This window comes from Esox lucius, chromosome 20 (genome assembly GCF_011004845.1).
Source record: "Esox lucius isolate fEsoLuc1 chromosome 20, fEsoLuc1.pri, whole genome shotgun sequence".
In the NCBI taxonomy this organism is placed as follows: domain Eukaryota; kingdom Metazoa; phylum Chordata; class Actinopteri; order Esociformes; family Esocidae; genus Esox; species Esox lucius.
The window spans coordinates 34,765,461-34,786,485 of NC_047588.1; the positions used below are offsets into that span (position 1 = coordinate 34,765,461).

The 21,025-nt window shown below is 44.6% G+C and overlaps 1 protein-coding gene across 12 annotated transcripts in view; it reads left to right on the forward strand.

Moving 5' to 3' along the window:
* Positions 1 to 21,025, forward strand: part of LOC105006212 (ataxin-1) — a 28,258-nt gene that overhangs the window by 5,242 nt on the left and 1,991 nt on the right. For 4 of the 12 annotated variants that reach the window (XM_034289027.1, XM_034289024.1, XM_034289028.1 and 1 more), the window contains 7 exons: positions 630 to 750; positions 4,614 to 4,707; positions 5,082 to 5,198; positions 16,142 to 16,984; positions 17,372 to 17,641; positions 17,784 to 18,818; positions 18,919 to 20,974. In XM_034289027.1, the coding sequence (XP_034144918.1) occupies positions 16,493 to 16,984; positions 17,372 to 17,641; positions 17,784 to 18,818; positions 18,919 to 20,019 (2,898 nt within the window). In that variant the 5' untranslated portion in view covers positions 630 to 750; positions 4,614 to 4,707; positions 5,082 to 5,198; positions 16,142 to 16,492 and the 3' untranslated portion in view covers positions 20,020 to 20,974. Of the gene's footprint in view, positions 1 to 629; positions 751 to 4,613; positions 4,708 to 5,081; positions 5,199 to 6,394; positions 6,489 to 7,549; positions 8,151 to 8,444; positions 8,871 to 16,141; positions 16,985 to 17,371; positions 17,642 to 17,783; positions 18,819 to 18,918; positions 20,975 to 21,025 lie in introns of those variants that run through there. The other 8 variants (XM_034289034.1, XM_034289022.1, XM_034289023.1 and 5 more) reach the window with 8 other exon arrangements.

Here is a 21,025-nt window from a genome sequence, read left to right on the forward strand (position 1 = left end):
ACAATATTAAGCAAGTTTCGGCAGGCAGAAGAATTGAGTTGAGTGAGTGCCCATTCATGCCAAGAGATGGGGGGACATTTTCGGCAAAACATATGTTACTCCTTAACCGGGCCAATCAATGCAATTTCATGAATATTGATTTCTTCTAGGAGATGACGAGTACTAACCCAAATTGATATTTTGGCTACGTTCAGCAATGTAAAATCTCATGCTATTATACTTGGGTTGACATTGTTTTCATTGGCAGTTTTAGTTTTTTCTAAAATGTTCTTGGTACTCAGTAAGGAGCCCTTACTGCAAATATTTGTATCGAAGACAGCAATAATAATTTTTATGTTTTCATGTTTATCAGATGTACTTCTTACTGATCTGTTTGTTAGGTTGCTGTTGCTCGACATACAGTATGGTTTGTAGTAGCGAATTTTGGAGCTTTGGTACTACTTCATGTGCGTTGTTGGTTTGATTAGTTGAATGTCGATCCAATTGTAGTCGAAATGTAGTCATTTCTGAACACCCATTGGAAATGCCCCACGCCCAAACTTTTTAAATCCCAGCTTTACCAGACTGTTATCTGTGTAGCGTTTAAACTTAGACCAGGTGGACGATTTTTTTTTATTTTTATTTTTCAGACATGAAACAGTGTTTGTATGACAAGGATGGGACATGGCATGCTATTGGTTCCAGCTGGAGGACCAGTGACTGTATGGACTGCGGTTGTAATGACAACGGGGCTATGGACTGCTGCACTGCGTGAGTACCTGAGGTTCTGTTTACAATTGTGGTTGTTGGCTGGGGAATGTGTTCTCCTCCATTGTGTATTGACAAGCAAAAAATACCTGGTTGAGCCAGCAGTGTGAAAATAAGCAGAATTGCAGAATTCCAGATCACAGATTAAGCTAACTGGCTTCCATCTGTGATCAATTGTAGTAATTTTTATTAGGTCAGAATAAAAGCAGCTTAGTAGTGCCAGTTAAAGCGAAGAATCCACTCTGGGTGGATAGGTTCTTTCAAAAAAAATCTACGAGATCAAGTTGTGGAAGGTCAGGGGATATAAGATGGATAACAAATTATTTCAAAGGCTATGTCTGTCCCTGTAGCACAGTTGAGACCATAATTAAGGGCTAGAAGGTGTATGGCACCACGCATACCTTGCATAGATCAGGCCAATACTCCAAATTGGATGACAAGGAGGACACTGATCAGAGAGGCTGGCCAGTGGCAACTTTGAAGGAGCTTCAGACCTTTATCAAAGATTGGCCAATGTGTGCATGTAACCACAACATCACATGTTCTCCACAAATCTGATCTCTACTGGGGGGTGTCAAGAAGAAAATAAAAACTCCTCAAAAAGGCAACATCAAGTCCCCTTTGAGCTTTGCCAAAAAGCACATAGCAGATTCCAATGCCAAGTGGCATATTTCTAGAAAAAACCCAATACATCGTTCCACCCAAAGAACACCATGTCTACATTAAAGCATGGTGGTGGCAGCATCCTGTTGTGGGGGTGTTTCTCTTCAGAAGAGACTGGCGCACTTGTCACAATAGAAGGGAAAATGGACAGTGCAAAATACCAACAGATTCTTGAGGAGAACCTGCAACCTTCTGCCAGGAAGTTAGAAATGGGATGATGCTTCACGTTTCAACATGACAAAGACCCAAAGCACACCGTAAAATGGCTGAAGGACAAGAAGGCATATGTCCTTGAGTGACCTACTCAGAGACCCACCCTAAAACCCATCGAGGATCTGTGGAATCACTTATATAGTGCTGTCCATAAGCTTGAACAATTATGCAAGAAAGAATGGGCAAATCTTGCCAAGTCTAGGTACGCAATGTTAGTAGAGATGTATTCATAGAGACTTGTGGCTGAATTTCAAGCAGAAGGTGATTCCACCATGTGTTTACTCAGGGGGATTGTTCACTTCTCCAAATTAGGTATTTCACTGTTTTAATATTAATACATGTTCTGACTTTTTTACAATTTACTGTGTACTTGAATATTATGGGATACTGTGTGTAAATAAAACGTTTTCTTTTCAGGCTGTAAGGCACAGCTCTCAAATTGGTGTCTGTAGGTTTTCACTGTTACCTTAGGTATGATTGATTCATTGGGAAACAATTAGTTAGGATCTCCCTTTACCTGGTTGTATTGGTCTCAGTGGGGAACAAATTGAAAGGAAAAAATTAAAATCAGCATACACAAGGCCCTCCATGGAATCGCTTTGACACCAGTTCTGTAAGGCAACAACAAGTGAACATTTTGAAAGTGGGTAGTGACTTTCTTTACCCACTGTTTTTTTTAACCACAATAGTTTTATCTGTTGTTGTGCGATTGCAGGTTTGGGATACCTACTAATATTCCTGATGATTGCATGAAGGAGTTTGACCAAAAAGCATGTAAATTCAACGTTTTTAAGAAGAACGATCGCTCCATTCCCTGCCATGCCTTAGGATATTCGGGGAAGTGATGTGTTGGCAAAAGTAAAGTGTTGTTAGCATAGCTCATCCATACTGTCTGGTATTTTTCTGTAACTGTGCACTTAGAGAAGAACTGCATGCATTTTACATGATCATGTGGAATCTTAATGAAATTAATGTGATAACTTGAGGAAATGTAAAGCAATGTGTTGACAAGAAGCTACACAACTACATGTGAATTGATCCAAAAGTACCTGTTTTCACAAGATTTCACATGAAATGTCACGTTATATCTAATGATTTTCCTCTTCAAATCATGTTTATTTTGTAAGAGTGATGGTTTAGAAGTAATGTTTCTATCATTAAACACTTGTTACCATCTGTGCAGACTGGTGTCCTAGATGTGAGGTTTTCAGTTTTGGGAGTTCTGAAATTGTTTTAAACACACACAGACACAAGTCGCATGATATATACCTGGAAGAGCACAGTGTTCTCTTTTCTTATTAGTCCATTGACATTCAGGCAACCTTTAATGCACTTAACTACAGTGCAGTTGCTTGGCATGCATTCTGTTATTTTAAGTCGATACATCTACATTATCAAGACTGACTGGTCCTTGTCCACACCATTGTCTTGCTGAAGTAAGCAATGCCTTCCCTGAAAATTATGTCATCCAAAACCTGTATATATTATTCAGCATTAATGGTGCCTTCACAAATGTGTAGGTCACCCATGCCATGTGCACTAATGCACCCCCATACCATCACGGATGCTGGCTTTTGAACTGTGCCCAGACAACAAGCTGGATGGTCCCACTCCTCTTTAGCCTGGAGGACACGGCATCCATTTAAAAGTTTTGTCAGGCCACAGGACAGTTTTCCACTTTGCCTTAAATGAGCTCGGGCCCAGAGAAGGCGGCGGTGGTTCTGGATCTTCTTAATATATGGTTTCTTCTTTGCATGGTAGATTTTTAACTTGCGTTTGTGGATGCAGCGATGTTGTAATGGTTGACGAGGCATGGACACAAGCGCAGGGGGAACAGAGGACATTTAATAAAATAACTTGAATAATAAAAGAACCACTACACAAGACAGAACAACTGAAAAATAAGGCATACAAAGACAAGATACACTGGGAAAGGAGGAACTTAAATAGGAACAGTAATTAGGGAAACAGGTGAGGATGATAAACAACAAAACAGGTGTCCGTGATCCAAAAGAGGGAGAGAGGGCGTTGGATCTTAAGCCTGCCGTGCCAGGACGTGACAGACGTACTGTGTTCACTGACAATGGTTTTCGGAAAGTGTTCCTGAGCTCATGCAGCACTGCATTAAAAACAGAATCGTCTGTTTTTAATGCAGTGCCACCTGAGTGGCCCAAGATTTGGTTTTCGGCCTTGTCCCTTGCATACAGAGATTTCTCCGGATTATCTGGATCTTTTAATGATATTATATACTGGTGATGATGAGATCCCCAAACTCAATTTTACTTTATTCCTAAATTGTTGCATCATTTGTCTGCACAGTCTTTCACTGAGTCATGAACCCCTTCCCATCTTTACTTCTGAAAGACTCTCTGGGATGCTTTTTTATACCCATTGTTGTTACTGATTTGTTGCCGATTAATAACCTAATTAGTTGTGAGATGTTCTTCCTGGTTTATTTTTTAGCATTACACAAGATTTCCTGTATTTTGTTGCCCCTGTGCCAACTTTTGATTGTGTTGCTGTCATCAAATTCAAACTAGCCATATATTTTTCAAGAAACAATAACATTTCTCAGTTTCAACATTTAATATGTTGTCTTTGTACCATTTTGTATTGAATATGGGGTTTAAATGATTTGCACATCATTGCATTCTGTTTTTGTTTGCATTTTACACAGCGTCCCTACTGTTTTGGAAACGTTTGGTTTGTAGGTTTACGAGACATTTGCAAGTAATCGCAAACTTAGTATTCTAAATCCCAGTTTGTCCATTGCAGTAAAATATTTTATGGTCTGATTGGGGACACCTTCTTGAATCAACAAATAGTAATTTACTGAAAACCACGATCAGTGGGGCCACCAACAAACTGACCACACTCCAATTCATTACCACATGGGCTGTATGCTGTGTGTCAGTGTTTCACTCTGCCTGCCCTGTGTGTTTCTGAGTTTGAGATGCATGTCTGGACATGTCTACTATCTACTGGGTTAGGCAGAACTGAAGGTGTCCTGCTGGGACTAGGCTGTTGTGAGGAGAATGGAGACAATCTGAGGACTGCAGGGAGTGTGTGACTGGACAATCTGAGGTATCTTTTCTACTTTGTCGTTTGTCTTCCTGCTAGGATTATCCTGCGTGCTCTGTGTGGATCCAGTACACTGACCTATTGTGAAGACAGTTGGGCATTGGCAGAATCATATACAGTAGATATACAGTATCAGTCAAAAGTGTGTCCAAACTATTGCCTGGTACTGTACGTCTTCATACATTGCTGTGTGTGCTGGGCTGAGTTGGGTCGTGGACTAGGCATGTGTATGAATGACAAATACATTCAGTCAGGAGAGGCATTGCGGTGCGTGACAGATTAAACCACAACAGTACCTGTAGTACAGTATGTCTGGCCTGTATTAATACTTTAATCGGTTCTGTTTCCCATTCCTCTGTGCTGTCTTAACTTCCAAGGTTACTGCTTCATCAGACACCATCGCATCATCTGTAGATTCTGCTATTAGAAACTTTGGAGTGGCTGTCTGACCTCACATGAGAACTGAGAAGACAGACATCTCAGGCACACATGAGGTGAGTTTAGTAAGCACTCATTGGAATACGTAGACTATTTTACATAAATCTATGGCACCGGATTTTGTAAGATATGTTACACGACGTTAGGTTATATTACAATGCGCTACCAAAATGTATAATGTATTATGAATTGGCAAAAACGTATGAAATGTTACGGACCCTACTAAAATGTATCATATGTTACGAATTTGCACAAAACATCCAAGCTGTGTTTCAAACCAGCGATGTTCAGCTCTGCATAAGGGCATCCTACCCATTGATTCACACAGGGATTATCGATTTGGAAGGACGAGTAATTAGCACTGGGGCTAAGGTTAGGGATAAAATTTGGGGTAAGGTTTGAAAACAAATAAGGTTAGGGTTAGGTATCACAGCACTGGAGTTAAGGTTAGGGTTTGAAAGAAAATCATTTGTAACATATCGACCTTGTAGCACCATTAGTCGCCACACCTAACAGGAAGTTCCTGTTTGGAGCAGTGGGTAGTGCATCCAGGAAGTTCCTGTTTGGAGCAGTGGGTAGTGCATCCGTCTGCGGTGCTGCAGGATGCATGTTTGAAACACAGGCTGCCAATCGCTGCATTTTTTCAGGATTTTTACTCTAACGTTACTTCACCTAATGTAATACATCTTAAGAATTTGTCCATCAAAGATTTACACAAATTATTCTACGTATTCCCATGAGACCAGGTTGCAGTGCGACACCGGCACCACCCTGATCACCATACAGTGTGCTGCTTTCAATCAAAGCCCTGTGGGTGGATCACTGTTCAGTGTAAACCAGAGTGACTGGGAGGGCGGGGTCATATGATCTATATAACAAACATTTAAAGAAATGTATATTTCTTTTTTTGCGGGGGTGGGGGAGTATTTTATTATTTATTAATGGTAGAGACAGCAGGGTAAGATGAGTGTTTGCTGAAAGGCCACTGCAATTAAAGCAACAAAGCCTTGACACAAACCGCGGGACTATCCTGGGCCCCGACACTACAGACATTTGATGTGATGTTGTACTGCCCAACACGGCAAAGGTCAGCCTGTGTAACAGGCCACAACAAAACACCTGCGGTTCTCCTGGTGACCACAAGGTGGGAGGTGTGAAAAATCCAAATTGAGCAGGCTATTCTGTGTGACTTTGAGAAAGAGAGGAGAGATGTGGAAAGAGAAAGGAGGTAAATAAATAAAGGCAAAGGAAGAGAGATACAGGGAGAGAGAGATGGCTAGGCCTTGAAATTGAAGAGCACACCCACGCCAGAGTGTCTGTGGGGAGGCAGCACACACAAAGAACAGGTAAGGATATAATTGTATAGACCTTTTTCTTTTGTCCAAAGTAACTGTTTAATCTGTTGGATTGTTGGTTATAGACAATCAATAGTCCATTGTTAGTATTGAACTGTATAGCGGAGACTTTAAGTTGGACAATCAGAAGTATATAAAATATCCCAACATTTTGCCGATCCATTATTCATGTTACATTGTTATTTTTGTAGCATTGTTATGATGGAGAATTTGCGTCACAGTCTTTTTCTTTTCATTTGCATATCCCCCGGAAACCAGAATGTCTGTGTTTTGAGGAGACAGCAGAGTGTTTGGCTGGAGGGAAGTGAGTCAGTCAGTAAGGCTGTATATGCAATCAGTGAGTAAAACTGTATACAGTCAGTCAGTAAAGCTATATACACTCAGTAAGTGACTAAGGCTGTATATGCAGTCAGTTAGTCACTAAGGGTGTATATACAGTCAGTCAGTTAGGCTGTACGAAGTCAGTAAATCACTGAGGATGTATATACAGTCAGTAAGTCAGTAAGGATGTATACAGTCACTCAGTAAAGCTGTTTACAGTCAGTAAGTCTCTAAGGATGTATACAGTCAGTCAGTAAGGCTGTATACAGTCAGTAAGTCACTAAGGATGTATACAGTCAGTCAGTAAGGCTGTATACAGTCAGTAAGTCACTGAGGATGTATACAGTCAGTCAGTAAGGCGGTATACAGTCAGTAAGTCACTGAGGATGTATACAGTCAGTCAGTAAGGCTGTATACAGTCAGTAAGTCACTGAGGATGTATACAGTCAGTCAGTAAGGCTGTATACAGTCAGTAAGTCACTGAGGATGTATGTAGTCAGTCAGTAAGGCTGTATACAGTCAGTAAGTCACTGAGGATGTATACAGTCAGTCAGTAAGGCTGTATACAGTCAGTAAGTCACTGAGGATGTATACAGTCAGTCAGTAAGGCTGTATACAGTCAGTAAGTCACTGAGGATGTATACAGTCAGTCAGTAAGGCTGTATACAGTCAGTAAGTCACTGAGGATGTATACAGTCAGTAAGTCACTGAGGATGTATACAGTCAGTAAGTCACTGAGGATGTATACAGTCAGTCAGTAAGGCTGTATACAGTCAGTAAGTCACTGAGGATGTATATACTGTATATGCTGTTGTTGCTGCTCTCTGCTCTACTTGATCCTGTGTGCTGCGGATAAGAACTCCTGGTGGGAGGGAGGCCCCAGCTCCCAGTTTGTTTGTGTGTGTGTGTGTGTGTGGTGTTGGGTGTTATCAGGCTGCCCTGCCTGTTAAAGGCGATAGATTCCTCGGGTAGAGCAAAAGGAGGCCTGGGGGACGTCTAGGGGAGGTCTGGCAGAGGCCTGAGATGCTGCAAGGAGAAGGTTATTCTAGGTCAGTAAAGCAGTAATTAATATGAAGTGTGTGTGCGAACATGCGGGTGTATGAGGGAGGGCCTATAGAAAATAAACGCTGTCTTGGAGGAACCTGTAGAATTGTCTGATCAAGCAAAAAAATAAAAATGGAAGAATACTCCAGAATGTGTTCTGTCTGGCATGTGTTATGGGTCATTTCTCTGTGCCTCTGTTTCCCTCCCTCTCTCTCCATCTTCCTCAGCTCAGATGAAACAGAGGGGATTTTTCTCATCCTGCCGCAGACAAAATCATAATCAAATGAGGTTGTAAAAATAGTATTGCATGAAAAGCATTGTATAATCCTGGTGTGTGTGTGTGTCTGTGTCTCTGTGTGTGTGTGTGTGCAAGCTATTCACATATGTGTCAGTGTAAACCCCCACTGAATCCCCTGCTCTCCTTTTCACCACTCCCTCTTTCCCTTCCTCCACCCTTTTCTCTCCTTTCTCACTCCTCCTCTTTCCCTTCTCCCTCCTCTGTGTGTGTGTGTGTGTGTGAACGTAGTCTGGGCGCTTAGCCAAGTAGAGAGTGTTTTTTTGAATGAATACCTGATGCGGCGGATGAGGCTGGCTGTGGGAGGAGCTATGTCACTGGAGTACTGAGATACAGGGAGAGAGGGGAGGGAGCTTGGGGAGAGTGAGAGGGAGGCTGGATGTCTGGCCGCCTTGCATAACACACGTTGGAGTAGCCTTGCACGCAGGATCTTCTTGTGATTCCTCAGCAACGGGGAGCACTTCCCCTATCCCTGGCCCAAGCACGGCCACTCACGGCTGGGCGCCCACGTCCACACGCTATCCCGGACGGACCCAGCCTGGAGGAAAACAACAGGGGGATGGAGCAGGAAAATGACTGGCTCTGAAAAATAGACCTGTCTCAAGGAGAAACTGATGAAGAGGAGTTTCCTACAGGAATATGTAGAACATTGGCAGCCACCGGCAGGAGGAAGGCTTTGAACGGCTCTGCCAGCTGTGTCTGCGGTCGTACCGGTAGGCTGTTTTCTTCTCCCTCGGCAACGGCAGCGTCGCTTCTTGTTTTGTGCTCGACTTGTGGCATAGTATTTTCAACCCTATTTCTATCGTGCACTCGTCTCATACATTTTTCCTCCCAATCTCGTAATGCCCCTAGAGTCTACAGAACACGCACCTCATGTTTGGCGTTCAGATGTAACTGCCTTAAATGGTGAGGTTTAAACAGGTCTGTGAAGCAAGGTGCTTGCTTGTACACAGTGGGATCCCTTCATCTGTATGTTCATCTCTTGCTGCCTGACATTGTAAATGAGCCATCTTTGTGATTAGAGGAGCCATGCAGAACTCTGGAGTCCTTGTGAAGAAGAGACAAGAAGCTAGCCTGCTACAGCTCTCTCTCCCTCCCCCACCTTCTCACTCTCTTCCCCCACTCTCTCCCTCTTTTACTCTCCCTCTTACCCCCTCTCCACCTCTATCACTCTCCCTCTCTCACTCTTTGCTCATTGCTGCTTAGAATCTGCTTCGTACTCCCAGTCCGCCTTTTAAAGGGATATGCACCCCTGCTGCATATGGGAAGTCATTCAGGGAACATAATGGTTTATTTGAGGCATTACATCCTTTGATGTTTGTGTTCCAATAGGAAGGTATATTCCAGTAGGTTAAATTCAGTTATTCCAGTGGGGTACATGTTGTAATTCCAGCAGGGTACACATAATTATTTCAGTAGGGTACATGTAGTTGTTCCAGTAGGGTACATGCCATTATTCCAGCAGAGTACATGTAGGTATTCCAGCAGGGTACACAGTTGTTTCAGTAGGGTACATGTTGTAATTCCAGCAGAGTACATGTAGGTATTCCAGTAGGGTATATGTTGTAACTCCAGCAGGGTACACATAGTTATTTCAGTAGGGAGCATGTTGTTTTCCGGTGGGCTACATGTACTTCTTTGGTACTGTACATGTAGTTATTCCAGTAGGATAGATGTGGTTATTCCAGTAGGGCACATGCAGTTACTCCAGTAGGGTACACACAGTTATTCCAGTAGGATATATGTGGTTATTCCAGTAGGGCTCATGCAGTTATTCCATTAGGGTACATTCAGTTATTCCAGTAGGGTACATGTAGTTATTCCAGTAGGATGGATGTGGTTATTCTAGTAGGGCTCATGCAGTTATTCCATTAGGGTACATTCAGTTATTCCAGTAGGGTACATGTAGTTATTCCAGTAGGGTACACACAGTTATTCCAGTAGGATTACATGCAGTTATTCCAGTAGGATGTTGTTATTCCAGTAGGGTACATTGTTGTTCTAGCAGGATAAACATAGCTATTTCAGTAGGGAACATGTCGTTGTTTTTGAGTGGGGTACATGTACTTCTTTGACTGTACCTGTAGTTATTCCAGTAGGATACACATGGTAATTCCAGTAGGGCACATGCAGTTACTCCAGTAGGGTACACACAGTTATTCCAGTAGGATTACATGCAGTTATTCCAGTAGGATGTTGTAATTCCAGTAGGGTACATTGTTGTTCTAGCAGGATACACATAGCTATTTCAGTAGGGAACATGTCATTGTTTTTGAGTGGGGTACATGTACTTCTTTGACTGTACCTGTAGTTATTCCAGTAGGATACACATGGTAATTCCAGTAGGGCACATGCAGTTACTCCAGTAGGGTACACACAGTTATTCCAGTAGGATTACATGCAGTTATTCCAGTAGGATGTTGTAATTCCAGTAGGGTACATTGTTGTTCTAGCAGGATACACATAGCTATTTCAGTAGGGAACATGTCATTGTTTTTGAGTGGGGTACATGTACTTCTTTGACTGTACCTGTAGTTATTCCAGTAGGATACACATGGTAATTCCAGTAGGGCACATGCAGTTACTCCAGTAGGGTACACACAGTTATTCCAGTAGGATTACATGCAGTTATTCCAGTAGGATGTTGTAATTCCAGTAGGGTACATTGTTGTTCTAGCAGGATACACATAGCCATTTCAGTAGGGAACATGTCGTTGTTTTTGAGTGGGGTACATGTACTTCTTTGACTGTACCTGTAGTTATTCCAGTAGGATACACATGGTAATTCCAGTAGGGCACATGCAGTTACTCCAGTAGGGTACACACAGTTATTCCAGTAGGATTACATGCAGTTATTCCAGTAGGATACATGCAGTTATTCCAGTAGGATACATGTAGTTATTCCATTAGGGTACATGTTGTAATTCTAGCAGTGTACACATAGCTATTTCAGTAGGGAACATGTAGTTGTTTTCCGGTGGGGTACATGTACTTCTTCGGTAGTGTACATGTCGTTATTCCAGTAGGGTACACGCAGTTGTTCCAGAAAGATACATTTAGCTGTTCCAACAGACTACATGTAGCTGTTATTCCATTAGGATGCATGTTGTAATTCCATCTGACATTATTTACCAAGTATGTCCATGATAGAAGTACTGACTGTGTGTAGGCCTGCATACTTCATGTTCATGATGTTTATTCTGTAAAAATAATACAAGGAGTCACTTGGATTCCAACCTGTTTTGAAAATGTCTTCCAGCGAACACTTTCAGCAGTAGCCAAGCAGTGCTAATGAGCAGAATTAACTACAGCAGGCCTCATCATGCCATCATTTCTCCATGTTCTGATATCATTCCTACACTGTTTACCACAGCCATCCCTGTTAGCTGTGCTGTAGTGGATCAATGATCCGCGAGCCAACAGCCATATGTGTACGAGGAACGTTAGGAAAAAATATCAGACATAACACTGCTGTGTGCTTAGGTGTGTGTTTGGAGGTGTGTGTGTTTGGGTGTGTGTGTTTGCTTTTGAAGATTCAGACATAAAATGTCAAAATTCAGCTAGGGGTTTAACACATGCATCTGGCTATCTCTGTCAGTCGGTCAGTCAATTTGTTGGCCCATCTGTCATGTAGTCATTCAATCAATCAGGCAGTCAGTCAGTAAACAAGTCAGCCAGCAAGTCAGTCAGTCTGCCAGACAGCCAGACACAGTCAGACAGCCAGTCTAATGGCCATCCAGCCAGTCATTGACTCAGCCAGTCAGCCAGCTAGCCAGTCAATGATTGAGTCAGTCAAACAGACAGTCTGCCAACTAGCCAGCCAGTCTTTCAGTAAATCATGTAGTGCAGTTTCTGTGAAAATAACAATCACATAAATATAGCCAGACTGAATCAATGGCTATATTTATGTCATTGTTTTCAGTTTTTAAATTGTCAAAGCTCATTTGTGCCAACAATCACTCTTTATTTGCTTTTCTCTTTCTCAGTCTCTTTTTGCCTCTCCCTTTCATTGCCTTTCTTTCTCCTTTTCTCTCCGCCCATTTTGTCTGTCTCTCTGAAACACACTCCATGTGGTTTGTGATGTCTTAAAGAGACAGAAATGATGAGGTCACTCTAACTGCAGACATCAGACCTCATCCCTAACACCTCAGACCTCATCCCTAACACCTCAGACCTCATCCCCCATTCCTTAGACCTCACCCATTAGATCTCATCTCTCAGACCCTTTTCATACAAAAGCATCCTGTGTATTTTTAAGGTGAGATTGCGTTGCTTGTGAATTTGAATGGATTTTAGCGTACTGTTTACTCTTTGAGTTTTGAAGTTACTTTTTGATAACATACAGTAGATCTGCCCTAATTGTTTATGAGTCATAACATATGTTGGTCTATTTTGTTTAGGCTTTGCCATCAGTAACTACAGTTTCACCCCACTGTGAAGTGCCAAAACATTTTATTAATGTTGACAAACCATTTGTTAATTTGATCTTTTTGTGTCTGGAAAATTTATTATGTAAGAAGTGCTGGCAGAAATACCATCATGTGTCAGGCAGCCATACATTCTGTGGTCCTCCCACTATGACTAGCGCAAGCATGCATTATAAGTTCAAAGGGCAACTGGCGCTGTTTTTCAGTGACTATCAAAGGTCTAATCCTGCAGACGTGAGGACTGATGTGTGGCTGCCATTCGAGAAAGGAAAATAAACCTTTTAATTATATTAATCACATCACAGAGCGCAGCCCACCTGCACTTGGTGAGCTGTCGGCTGCAGTGTCCCAAGACATGAGTGGGCGCTACACCGGCCAGTAGGTCTCACCTCTTGGACCCCTCTAAACCAGACACTGATCTGTAATTAACACCTCTTGGACCCCTCTAAACCAGACACCGATCTGTAATTAACACCTCTTGGACCCTTCTAAACCTGTGACTGTTCAGTAGTTAACACCTGTTGGACCCCTCTAAACCTGACACTGATCAGTAGTTAACACCTCTTGGACCCCTCTAAACCTGTGACTGTCCAGTAGGTAACACCTCTTGGACCCCTCTAAACCCGACACTGATCTGTAATTAACACCTCTTGGACCCCTCTAAACCCGACTCTTATCTGTAGTTAATACCTCTTGGACCCCTCTAAACCTGACACCGATCTGTAGTTAACACCTCTTGGACCCTTCTAAACCTGTGACTGTTCAGTAGTTAACACCTCTTGGACCCCTCTAAACCTGACACTGATCAGTAGTTAACACCTCTTGGACCCTTCTAAACCTGTGACTTTCAAGTAGTTAACACCTCTTAGACCCCTCTAAATCCAGTAGTTAACACCTTTTGGACCCCTCCAAACCTGACACCGGCTAGTAGGTAACACCTCTTGGACCCCTCTAAACCTGTGACTGTCCAGTAGTTAACACCTCTTGGACCCCTCTAAACCTGTGACTGTCCAGTAGTTAACACCTCTTGGACCCCTCTAAACCTGTGACTGTCCAGTAGTTAACACCTCTTGGACCCCTCTAAACCTGACACCAGCCAGTCATTAATGCCCCTTCTGAACCCCTCTTGACCCGTCATCAGACAGTATTTAACACCCCCTGTGAATCCCTCTGGATCGACCAGTAGTAAACAACCTCTCTGGATCTGTCACACATCCAGTAGTAAACAGCCCCTCTGTTGTCTGTGTCCTTTTGTCATCTTTTTATATCGAGGAGGGGACTGTCTTGTCCCTCCCCAAGCCTGGCTAGACGGGGACATGGGATCTTCCTGTATTCAGAGGCTGTGTGTTCAATGGACACCTTTGTTCTCATAACGGCCATTTGTACCTCCACTAATAACTCCGGAAAATGGGCTTCCATGACTTCTGTTGCTTGCTTTCTGTGACAGTCAGTAGATACGTCCCACATCATATATTTAAACAATAAGGTTTGAGGGGCAGTGATATATGGCTGATATCACACATCTAAGAGCTGTTCTTAGGCGTGACTTAGCACAGAAAACCTGGCCAAAATCCTTGGCCGTGGTATATTGGCAATATACCACAACCCATGAGGTGCCTTATTGCTATTACAAACCTGTTACCAACACAATTAGAGCAGTGAGAAGTATATATTTTTCATAGCTGTGGAATACGCTCTAAAATACGACATCTTTCAGCAAATCAGTGATCAGGATTGGAACCACCCATTCCTTGCCCTCTGGACCCTGGGGAACATTCAGACCGCGGCCTCTAGGTGAGGGGATGTACCCTGTTTGGGCACATCGGTTTCTGCCACTGGGGAGCAGACTCACCACACAGCTGAAGACCTGACCAAGTAGAGCGCAATCCATTGGTTGACTGTGGCGTTGTCGGGAAGTGTGTGTGTGTTGTGGTGCGTGTGTGCGATACTGTAAACAGGTATTTTTAAAACAGGGGGAGGTGACGCACAGGAGTCCTCCTGCTAGCTATCCAGGCCTCATAGAATGTTGTTCTGTTTGTTGTTATGGCTCTCTGGGTCTCACGGTTTTGTAGCAGTGTTGTCCTGGGGTTGGCATGGTGATCTGGTAGTACTGTATCAGTGTATTAGTGTATCTGTGTGTGTTGTGTATGTGTGTTGTTGTGTGTGTGTATGTGTGTTGTTGTGTGTGTGCATGTGTGTGTGGGTGTGTTGCTGTGGTGCTGCAGGCGTCTCTTAATGTGGGTCAGGAGAAGCAGCGCTCTCTTTTTCCCACTCTCCCTCCCTGCCCCCCCCCCTTTTCTCACACTCTCCCTCCCTGTCCTCCCCCCCTCTTTCTCACACTCTCCCTCCCTGTCCTCCCCCCTCTTTCTCACACTCTTCCTCCCTGTCTCCCCCCTTTTCTCACACTCTTCCTCCCTGTCTTCCCCCCTCTTTCTCACACTCTCCCTCCCTGTCTCCCTCCCCCTCTTTCTCACACTCTCACTCCCTGTCTCCCTCCCCCTGTTTCTCCCTCTCTCCCTCCCTGTCTTCCTCCACATCTTTCTCCAAATCTCCCTTCTTCTCTTCCTTAACACTCGCATTCTCTCTGTTCCTCCCTCTCTCCCTCCTTTTCTCCATCCCCCTCTTCTATCTTAGCTGCTCCTCTGTGATCTCAGGTTAGATAAACAGCTGTGATTCTTGGCTGCCATGTTGTCTTCCCATGCTCTGACCTTGTCAAAGTCATTGTGCTTGATGTTGATGAACACCCATGAATGTATGTTTCTTGTTGAATTTTCACTTATTTATCTGTTGTATGGATGAAGTTTGTGTGTGGGGGGGGGGGGGGGGCTTGGGGGGGTAGAAAGTGACTGGCTTATAACATCATGCATTTCAATGGGGATATGGATGGAATAGATGGATAGCCCATGGCTATTGAACAACAGAGAAATCAATTTGTACTGAATCTCAAACCTCTGGGATCACACAGACTGTGCATTTATGTGTCTATGTTTGTTTGTGTGCAACAGATATAATACATGATGTCAATCCAGTTCACGCAGAAAAACAAGCCTATTATAAGACCTACTCATCTGCTGCCTGACCTCCTTTTCTCATCTACTGTTTACCTTTACACACAAACAAACAGACACACACAGACACATACACACACACAAACATACAGACACACACATACACACACATACAGACAGACACATACATACACACACACACACACATACATACACACCCACATATATATACACACACACATACACAAACACAGAGACAGATACACACACACACACATACACACAGACACATACACACAAACACACACAGACACATATACACACACACACAAACACACAGACACATACACACACACACACACATAGACACACACACACACACACACAGACACACACACACACACACAAGCACCCTTGAATTGCTATCAATGTGAGGACCAGCAATGTTTTTCCAATTTCTTTTTATTCCCTAGCCTAACCGAAATCAAGACTTTAACCTCAGAACCTAACTCTGTCTCACACCCTTTGTTTTCTAACCCCTGTCTCCAGATCTGCTGCTGTCATACGTTGTGGAGGGCAGACAGACATGATTCCTCATGAAGTCCAGAAGCTGTCTTCTCGGTCACCAGAGACATCACAGAGATAAAGACAGAGACCTCACAGAGATAGAGAGAGCGACCTAACAGAGATAGAGAGAGTGACCTAACAGAGATAGAGGGAGGGAACTAACAGAGCTAGAGAGAGGGACCTAACAGAGCTATAGAGAGGGACCTAACAGAGATAAAAACAGAGACCTCACAGAGATAGACAGAGAAATCAGACATTAGAATAGAGAGTTGAAAAGATATAGTAGGTTTTGCAAAACCCACTGGAGAGACAAAGACAGAGCTAAAACCAATCATGAAATCAAATCAGGAGAGGAGCAATGGCTGTCTCCCCCCAAAGAAGCGTGAGATCCTAGCCCTGGAGCAGAGGCCCGTGGCAGCGGCTGCCTCATCAGACGACACCCTGCACACAGAGAACCTGGCCTGGCTAGCCAGCGTCGCCAGCGAATGCTGCAGGTCCAGTGAAACACCCAGCCCTGGGTCTCAGGTGCCTTCGTCCTCATCCTCGTTCTCATCCCCTTGCGCCACCTCTCTGTCTGCGATCCCTCTGTCCTGCCTCCCTACGGTCTACCCAACAGCGGTGGGCCTTACTCAACATGGCGGCACCATTCAGTACGCTCAGCTGGCTCCTAACCTCCAGTTCATTAGTTCCGGGCCATACACCGGATATATTTCCTCTCAGGTCATCCCATCGAGTGCTGCCAGTATGGTTCCTTCGGTGGGGCAACAGCGCCCCCATCTGGAAGGCCACTGCTACCCCGCCGCACTCATCTCTCAGCCCAGCAAGGTATGTATTTTGCGTCTATGATTTTTTTATGTTGTTTATTCATCTGTCTTTTAATTATTGTGTATTTATTCTTTTTGTTTGCGACATTCTTACTTTTTGAGGGGGATTATTGTGTATTAGAGGTTTTTTTTAACCCTTGTTTATTTATTATTGTTATAATTTTTGGGTATTTATTAGTGTTGTAATTGCTGTGTGGTTCTTCACATTTTTGTTGTTATTTTGTCATAATTTTTTTGGGATGTAATAAAGTATAATGTTACATGACATGTAATATAATCTATAGATGTTGTATTAAGTCATGCAATATGTTATATTTTGTCATGTAATAAAATGTATTATGTCATATAATATAATGTTCCATATTGTTATGTAACGTAACGTCTGAAGGACCAGCAGCAGCTCCAGATAGGACTACCATCAGACCTGGCTGTGTCCCTGCCCTCCTCCACCCACGTCACTGGCACCCAGCAGTTCATCCAGCTAGACGCCCCCTTGACTGTCACCTCCTCCCGCCAGGCCCACCTCCAACCCTTCCAGCTCCACCCCCACACGGGGATGGGGGTGCTCCCCCACACCCTGACTCTGGCTCCCTCCCAGGTGCTGGTCCAGTATGCCGACGGGTCCGGGCTAAATAAAACCGAGGGTGGACACACAAAGGTATTCTTCGTTATTTTATGTATTTTAACGTTAAAATTTAACATTCTGAACTTTCTGCGAGGACAACATGCTTGACGATTTCATTGTCCAGTGTTCAATACACTATGACTGGTGTAAATGACAAATCCACTTTGATATGAAGGTGGTGCAGCTGAATGGAGAGCTGGAGAGGAGTTTCGGCAAACAGAGCGTCGGAGGCATCAAAGGAATCTCATCTAATCATAACAGTCAGCATGGATACGAGACTCGGCACATCCTGCTCCCGGCAGACTACACTACCCAGGATTCCACAGGACTACAGACCTCACTGCTGCTGGTGGCCAACAACAACTCTACTACCAATGTTGCAGAGCACAATAAAGTCCAAGTCCCCCAATCTTTAATGCACAGTGACAAGGCAGGAACCTGTCCGGCAAAACTAGTCTCCAGGAACTGTTCTTTCAACTCCCTAAACTCCCCCGAGGCCCTGAAGGTCTCGTCGGTTCCTCACACGGTCATCCAGACCACCCAGCACTCTGAGGACCCAGTGCGCGGTCTGTTCTCCTCCGCCCAGGCGCCAATCATCGGCTACATCGCTAACGCCGGGCACCGGCATGGCATCAGCTACGCCGCCCTGCCACAGCATCTGGTCATTCAAGGCGGCCAGTCACTCCTGATACCTGTCAGCGGAGCCGGCTGTGTCAACGTCGCCACGGCTGCTACCGACCTGGAGGCTTCCAGCTGTGTGGCAACCACCACCACCACCACCGCTCACCTGGCTCCTGCGCCACCACCGATGCCCCGCCAGGCCTACCTCACCGCAGCCCTCTCCAAGTGCGAGGCGCCGGGGTCCGAGGGTCGCCGACAGTCCCCTGCCGTCCTCCAGGCCCAAGTGCTGCCCATGCAACAGATCCAGACCTCCTCCCCTACACCGGCACCCGTCCCGGCCGCCCCGTCGCCTGCCTCGCCCCCCTCTTCCCTCGCCACTCTCCCTCCCTTCTTCATGCGGGGCTCCATAATCCAGCTGGCTGATGGGGAGCTGAAGCGCGTCGAGGACCTGAAGACGGAAGACTTCATCCAGAGCGCCGAGATCAGCAGCGAGCTGAAGATCGACTCCAGCACCGTGGAGCGCATCGACACGGGCCAGACGCCCAACGTCGTCGTCATACAGTTCGGTGTCGGGGAACTCAAAGCCCAGGTAAGACAAAATGGCAAACTCGCATTCGTCACGTAGAACGCCGCTATGTGTCCTTTCGTTGGTTAACCAGAAAGGACGTCCACCCGATGTTCCTATGCAGGTGTCCGTGGAGGTGCTGATGGAGTACCCCTTCTTCGTGTTCGGCCAGGGCTGGTCGTCCTGCTGCCCCGACCGAACCACACGGCTGTTTGAGCTGTCCTGTGCCAAGCTATGTGTGGGGGACGTGTGCGTCTCCCTGACCCTGCGGAGCCTTGGGGGTGTCTCCGGGAGCAACAGCGATGGCAGCCATGGCGTTGAGGCCAAGCAGAGACACGGCCACACCGCCGTGGAGCCTGTCGCGCAGAGCCCGAACAGTCAGACCGATAGTCATCTGGGTATTAGTCAGACTGATAGTCATCTGGGTATTAGTCAGACTGATAGTCATCTGGGTATTAGTCAGACTGATAGTCATCTGGGTATTAGTCAGACTGATAGTCATCTGGGTATTAGTCAGACCGATAGTCATCTGTGTATTAGTCAGACCGATAGTTATCTGGGTATTAGTCAGAGTAGTACTCCATGTATTAGTCAGAGTGATAATCCAGGTATTACTCAGAACAATAGTCAGTGTATCAGTCAGAGTAATAATCAGTGTATTACTCAGAGCGATAGTCAGTGTATCAGTCAGAGTATTAGTTGGAGTAACAGCAGTCAGGTCAACAGTCAGAGGATGGACAAGGACATGACGGACAATATAAAGGCTGCGGGCAGCAACAGTAGCTTTCTGGTGCGGATTGCCAAAACAGATGAACTGAGTGAGGAGGTGAGGAGCGCTCCTCGCTTTGTGGAACTGGTGACAAGGTCTGGACTAAAGTCCTCCCCAGGGCTTAGACCCGGATCCGGATCTTGGGTCTACCGGGTTGAAGTTGGACCCAAGGGTAACTCGGACCTGCTTGCTTACTCAGGGACTGGAGAGATGAGTGAGACAACAGAAAATGGAGAGAAAAGGGAGAGAGAACTAAACAGCCAAATGCTCCCTCTTCCACCATCCAAGACAGAGAGGGGTGACATGCGTTCGGGACGTAAAAGGAGGTGGTCTGCCCCAGAGAGAGACCAGACAAAGAGGACGGATGAAGAACTCCCCTTGACCCTCCCTAAACTCTATTTTGTTTCTCAGGAGGTCAAACTCTCCATCGAGGGCAGGTCAAATATTGGTCGTTGAAGGAGTTGAAAAGTTATATGGGAAGGTAGGCAGAAATAATGTTAACATGTTTATGATATTGCTGTTTGGGTTTTTTCTCTATCAAGTACAGTATCAGATTCAGATTAGTTTATGGCGTTTACTGTTTAGTTACTCCACTTCCTTATTGACATTCATTTAGTTTTCATGTGGTTTAGTGTGGTCATTTATTATACTAATGTGATGCTACTGGTGCATACATTTACTGAGGTCAGAAGAAACAACTTATGGGGTGGAAATTTCAGACTGAATAAATGGATTGAGGATTAGTAGTCATCAGGCAAGGCTTTGGGGATGGAACTATAGAAGGGTAATCACTGGAATAGTTTTCCCAATTCAAGTCCAACTGGGAGAGCAGTGGGCATTTCCAAAAATGTAGAAATGGAAAATATAGTTGAGGTCTCATCTGTGTATTTATTATAGCTTCAGTTCTTGCATAGGCAGCACCATTATTGCCGCCTCTGTCTTATTAAAGTACATCTCATTACATCTATAAATATTTGGCCGTTGCCCACTAATAGGTTGTAATCACATGACCAACTGGATCATCGGAAGGGATCCACCAATCACCAGCCAGTTTGTGACGAGGTTTTAGTTGGAGGTCCTTCCTGCTGACAACATTAAAATGGCAGATGCCTTCCATTTCTTGTGTTAGAATGCAATTTCTTCTTTCTTTTTAATCGGCATTTGATCAATCGTAGTGTTTCTTAAGCAGCGAGACAACTCAACAGAGACAGAGAAGCGCTCCAGTAAGCAGAACAGGGGGTTTAAAGAATGTTGTGGGCTGGTGGCCTCGGGTGATCTAGTGGTCTAAGTCACTGCCTCAGATGCACAGATGCCACTGCAGTATGGGTTAGAATCTGGCCCACTGCTCTTTCAGCACAGTATCTCCTTTGTTATTCCCACTGTCTTTCAATAAAGCATAAAATGCACAGAACATATTTAGTATTTTTTTAAGTAACGCAGATTTGTCGGTATGTGGCTTGTC